The sequence below is a fragment of the Corylus avellana genome, chromosome ca1 (genome assembly GCF_901000735.1).
Source record: "Corylus avellana chromosome ca1, CavTom2PMs-1.0".
Taxonomy (NCBI): domain Eukaryota; kingdom Viridiplantae; phylum Streptophyta; class Magnoliopsida; order Fagales; family Betulaceae; genus Corylus; species Corylus avellana.
In genome coordinates this window covers 35,787,528-35,793,897 of record NC_081541.1, presented here as the reverse complement: position 1 = coordinate 35,793,897, position 6,370 = coordinate 35,787,528, and the positions used below count along the sequence as shown (strand labels likewise).

Genomic DNA, 6,370 nt, shown 5'->3' with positions numbered 1-6,370 from the left:
GAAAGTTCCATTGGCCCTAGTACATATAAATGCACCTTATGTGTGTTCTTTCCAATCAAAGTTATATGGTCGATATATTGTTTACCAAAACAATGAGAGATGCTCACATAACGGCTATGGCAGCATCACAATGGGTTATCTTTCAAGACCATTTGAAACTTAATCTATTACCATTTAAGACTATGGCTCAAGGGATGACCGTAAAGAGATTTTGGGATTGTCACCATAGCAGAGGAGGCTTGTAATCTTGGGATCAACTAGGTGATTGTGAAAGACAATTCTGCTATTATCACTATATTTGACAAGTAATAGGGAGCAGCAGGAATCATAGTCGTCGTTGTCATTATCATTGTAACGACCCAATGAAAAGCTTTGTCTATATCTGCGCTATCACCCCAAAAAGACTAGTCAATTTAAAATTTCCCTAAAATCCTTTATAAAGCTTAATTTCACTTAGTAACTAAGCAATGTGGGACTTAGCACTCATAACTATCTTTATAAACCATCCACTCTATATGGTATACTCCTCACCTTCCCAATGTAAGATCGGGGTGTCACAAACTCTCTTCCTTAAACCCTTGACGTTCCCATCAGGACCACATCATGCAGTGCTCAAGTACCACATGACGTTACTAGATAGTTTTAATACCATTTGTAACGACGCAAAAAAAAAAAAGTGCTAGCCACATATGTGCTATCATCCCAAAAGAATTAGTCAATTTGAAGCTTCATATAATCATTTATGAAGCTCAAATTCACCTAATAACTAAGCAATCTGAAACTTAATACTCATGACTATCTTTATAAACCACCCACTCTATGTGGTCTACTCCTTATCTTCTTTCTTCCTTATATATAAATAAGTAATTTATTGAAAAGCGCAAAGGGGCACAACCCTAGTACACAGGACGTATACAAAGAAATGCCCCAAAAGGCTATTCCTTATCTTCTCAATTTGAGACCAAAGTATTACAATCATGATGATAAAATTAACATTGTCATTACGAAAAATAGAGTGGGTGGTTTCCACTTAAGATTTTTTAGACTCGGGTGTTTTCTCATAAAGTATCATCATGGGTCCAAGAATTGAAACTTAATACTTTGGCCAGCAGCTAATTGGTTGAGTTGGGAATTTGTTTAGTGGGTTTACCTATTGGTCAGGGTTTACTTATAGAAAGAATTATTAAATGTTGGACTTAGAAGTATACAATGATCCGTGTATTTCCTCTACAAACAGCTTAAACCCAATGAAGTTAGAATAAAGCATTGGTGAGCAAAAGTATATCATTGAACAAGATATTTGAGCAGGCTCCTGCTTAAATCAAAGAAAAAACAGGATTAGGATACGGTCACACTAGACAAACCTCGTGCTGTTTAAGAAGCTCCAGAATTGCGAGGACAATATCATTCACATAGCAAAATCCAGAGGCCTCGCACTTCTTAGCATGATGCAGCCCCCCAGCCCAGTTTACAGCAATATCGCAGAGACCATGATTTAACTTGACTGAACCACCAACTGAACCACCAGCATATGTTTGACAGAAGGAGTAGAGACCATCAAAAACGGGGCAATCTTCACCAACATTGAAGCGCTTGAGTTGCCTGAGCTGATCCTGCTGTGTTTCGGGTGTAATACTCCTCAGGAATGATACATAATCATCAGCATGGAAGCGGCAAAGGTCCCGATCTCTGGCAGGAAATGGCTTGAGAACCTGCATGTGCTGAAGCAATCCATAGTGCGCAAGAAGAGCATGTGTCATTCTGATTCTATGTGGCTTCATAGGATGACCCTGCCCATAATAGTAATTGCCAACCTCTGGGTCGTAGAAATAACTCACTTTTCTCTTCACCCCATCAGCCCCAGAAGGTAGGGAATTTCCTCCAGAATCCATATATATATATATATATGTCAACTCTTTGTCTTAATGTTAATGGCAACTGATCTCCTATAAGTCAAACAACCCGAAAGATGATTTCTTTGTAAAAGTGGCCTACAAGCACCAAAACAAAAACGAAAAAAATAATATTTAAAATTAGAGAAAGGGAGAAAGAGAGAGAGAAGAAGAAGAAGAAGAAGTGAGGAATAATATCCGATTTATAATTCAAAACAAAAGCATATACAGAAGGGATTAGAAGAATCTTGTATCAGACAAGATTTTGATAGTAGGTTTGGTAGATATGAAGAAGAAAACAACTAAATAAGTGAATGAATAAACAGAGGTTACAGAAAGAAAACCCAACAACAATTGATTCTGCATAATGAAAAATGAAGAACGGATTTGTCCCGCTATTCAAAAGTAACGGAAGCTGAAATACATACATACGAGATTTGGAAGGCTATTCAATCAAACAAACAAGGGGTAGGAGTGGCACACCCGAGAGATGGAAATCTGGCGAAGCTAACCAATAAAAATACATACGGAGTCGCATTCATTCTAATGTTAAACCTTTTAAAAATAAAAAATAAAAATAAAAAAACCCATAAAAGTGAATACTCTATCTTTACCTCAATAGCTTTAGCTCGTCTTCGTTACTGAATGAACCAATCGGCCACTGCCAATGCACCAGAAGAAGAAGAAGAAGAATAAATGTGGCTATTAAACAAATAAGATGTCATCGTCATCACCGATAATTTCAATATTTAGAGGAGTATAATTGTTGTACACAGATTGAAACACTGCTCTTTTAATGAAACCTAAAGGACTTTGAGCCGGTCATTCGTCGTAACCGGTTTATTGGCTATAGCCGGTTCCACTGCTTTTCCGCCAGTTTATTGAATTACATATTTCAAGGCCCAAACAGGGATTTTTGATTGGAGGCCCAATTCAAATGCACCCACTTCCCAAACTAAAGATTTTAATGATATAATATCAAGTATAGGGGTGTCAAAAAATATCAGAAAAATGGGACACGAACCGGGCCGGTTGGAAAAAATCAAGGAGACCTCGGTTCTGGTTCAAATTTTTAGCGGTGTTCAAGCAGGTCGGTTATAACCGATTCACCAACCAATAACCAATTATAACTGCTAACCTGGTGCATATATGTATATAATATTATATATATATAAAAAATATATATATATTTGCTTTTATTTTTACTTTTTAGTGTTTAGTTTAGTTTTTAGCTTAGTTTTTAGTTTAGGTTTCATTGTGTTTGTAATATGTTTATGAACTATTTTTATTGTAAGGGGGTATTTCTTTTAGTTAGTAGTTTATTTAAATACTTGTTTTATTGATTTTTTTTTTTGGGGGGGGAGTGGGTGGGGGGGTGTGAATTGTTGTAGTATGGGATATTTCTTCTTGTTGTTGGTTTGTTTAAATACTTATTTTTATTGTTTTCTTTAGGTTTGTAGTTGTGAGGAGATATCTCTTTTTGTTCTTGGTTAATTTGTTTACATATATTAAGTATTAGCCAATTAGGTAAGCTTTTAAAATGATTTTTAGGGCATTTAAAAAAATTAAATTTTTATTTTTAAGACCCATATAGGCAAAAACATTGATTTTTTAGAATTTTTGAGCTTTTTTATTTTTTACTTATTTGGAACAATCACAACAAAACCCAATTTAGTTGGACAAAAAGGCTAATTTTTTTTTAAAAAAATAGGCCAACTGTGTGCAAAAAATGGGCTTATTTTATGCTTAATATATAAAATAAGTCCAAAATACAATTTTTTTTAAAACTGGTTACTCGGTTCGGATAACCGGGTACAAACCGGAACAGGCCGATTAATCGGGACCCGGTTAACTGGGAATCGGGATCGGGTTGACACCCCTAATCACGTATACAATTAAGGGCAAAAATTCAAAATCGGTATATGGATCAGAATCTCCTCAAATTTCTTCCAAATTTGAAATTCTCTTATTATTAAATCCTAGCCATACTTTACATCTAACAATCCACAACCTACGAGATGTTACACAAAATAATGTTAAAGTTAATAAAACTTTAATGTCTCAATGAACTAGGATTTAATAATAAGATAATCTTGAATTTGGAAGCAATTTGAGGGGATCCTAATCCACATGGGATTTACTTGATTTATAATTAGCTTTATATAATATCAAAATTAACACAAAGGTTCATGTGATATGCAAAAAATAAATTTAATTAGTCTATACCATCAAATTTAGTCAATACATTTGACGAATTCTATTAGGTGTTTTGTCAGGGCCAATAAAATGACATCCTGTGTCACTTTTAATATAAAACTTAAAAATTAAAGAAATTAAAAACGTAAAAATTAATAATATATATATATTTTTATATAAAAAAAAAAGGGAGTGGCCGGGGTGAAAAGGCGGGCGGTTATAATAACCGCCAACTAACCGCTAAACACACTAACCGCTAATCGCTTTTGAAGGCAGTTAGCAAAAACCACTAATCGCCTAGACAGTTACGGTTAGCAGTTTTAGGTTTTTTCAAAACCATTAATCGCTAACCGCCTATATATATAGAATCTTCAAAAATAATGTGGCTATTAAAATCACCATTTGATTAAAGTCAAATAATGATTAATCACAAGTTCAATGATGATTTTAATAGTCACATTATTCTTAGAGGGATACAAGAGGGACTTGTAGCATTACTCATATATATCTATATGAGTAATGCTACAAGTCCCTCTTGAGTCTCCCCAAGAATAATGTAGCTATTAAAATTATCATTTGATCAAAATATAATAATGATCAATCACAAGTCCAATGGTAATTTTAATAGTCACATCATTATTGGAATGACACAAGAGGAACTTTTAGAATTATTCTATATATATATATGTGTGTGTGTGTGTGTGTGAAACGATGTCGTTTTTGTGTTTAAAATTTTAAATATATATAAAAATCTAAAAACGATGTCATATGATATTATCGTATTACCATAAAACGACATGGTTTTGGTTTTTCTTTTTTAAAAAAAATTAAAATTTATTTAAAAAATTTATTTTAAGAAGCGGTTAGTGGTTATTATAGTTACTAACCGTTTAGGCAGTTAGTGGAGGTGGTTAGTAGATTTTGCTAATTGCTTAGACGATTACGGTTAGCGGTTTTAGCTAATAATCACTAATCGTAACCGCCTTTTTACCCCTACCTACGAACCTCCGTAGGACACCCTAGCAATCTCTGGAGTGGCTCGCAAGGTGGAGGGTGGCGGGCAAGCCTTCCCATTTCTATTATATTAAAAAAATAAAATAATAATAATAATAATAATAATAATAATTTTTATTTTTATTTTTATTTATTTTTTATTATTATTATTTTTTAACTAAGGTAGTGCTGCAAGAATGTGTGATATTCAGCACTTTTTGTTGGTTATCTACTTTCAACCTAAATCCATGCATCTTGGTCATTGCTTTTATCCCCGTGTTAATATCCTATTTTGTGCTCGTGTATATATATATATATATATATATAGATAGATATCCTGCAGTGCAATAGGCCACAAGCATGGGATGCCGTAGCTACCCTCTCCATCCACACTCTTCGAATTTCCCAACAACGAAGGAAAAAGAACAGCACATGTAGATATAATAAAGTCGACCGGGATGGTGGTGAGTTTATAAGAGTATTATTAATTAGCAACCTTAAAAAAATCATTTTTTGCTATTTTGGTGAGTTAATTTGTTGAAAAAGTCCAAAAACCCTCTCCTAGAGCCTCACTGCTTTGCTAAAAAAAAAATAGTGAATACTCATTATCAATAGTAAGTATTGTTTAGGAAAAAAAAAAAGTGAGTATTGTTCACTCACCAAATAAATAAAAATTTATTAAAATTAATTTTCTCTCTCCTCCCTTTTCACTCACCAAGAGAAAAAAAACATAGGACAAACCTAGGTCGAGGTGAATGATAATTGGAGAGGAAATGATTTTATTTATAGTGAAAGCGTATATTATTTTTTTTTTAGGAAAAAGAAAAAATTAAAAAAAATATGATCATTAAGATCGTTAAGATAAGACAAATATTCAAAAATATAACCGTTAGGATAAGACAACAAATTAAAAAATATGACCGTTATGAAAATACAAGTTTTTAAAAGCATGACAATTAGAATAAGACAAATATTAAAAAATATAAATATTAGGAAAATACAAACATTAAAAAAAATAAAAGAACATTTTAAAAAAATCTTTAAAAAAGAATATTTAAATAATAAAGAATATTTAAAGAATATTTAAATAATTAGTAAACTGTGAGAAAGCATTCATACTCATGGAATTTTCCAACAATAAAGGAAAAGTACAGTGTAATTTTTCAACTAAATTATTAAATTAGTAAGGCTGCTAGAGGTACCTAGAGAAAACGTACTTTAGCTATTTTAATTAGTGAACTGTGAGAAAGCATTCATACTCTTGGAATTTCCCAACAATAAAGGGAAAG

At 32.8% G+C, this 6,370-nt stretch overlaps 1 protein-coding gene across 1 annotated transcript; it reads right to left on the bottom strand.

The window, feature by feature from the left end:
* Nucleotides 1–1,349: 1,349 nt before the first annotated feature.
* Nucleotides 1,350–2,675, bottom strand: LOC132171062 (histone deacetylase 19). The gene is made up of 2 exons (XM_059582275.1): nt 2,507–2,675; nt 1,350–1,991 (listed from the first exon to the last, which is right to left on the bottom strand). The coding sequence occupies exon 2, from the start codon at nt 1,890–1,892 to the stop codon at nt 1,350–1,352; it is 543 nt and encodes a 180-aa protein (XP_059438258.1). The 5' UTR covers nt 1,893–1,991; nt 2,507–2,675.
* Between the last annotated feature and the right edge of the window lie 3,695 nt (nt 2,676–6,370).

Excerpts from the sequence above, each read along its gene's own strand:
- LOC132171062 (XM_059582275.1), bottom strand. The coding sequence starts at position 1,892 with ATGGATTCTGGAGGAAATTCCCTACCTTCTGGGGCTGATGGGGTGAAG.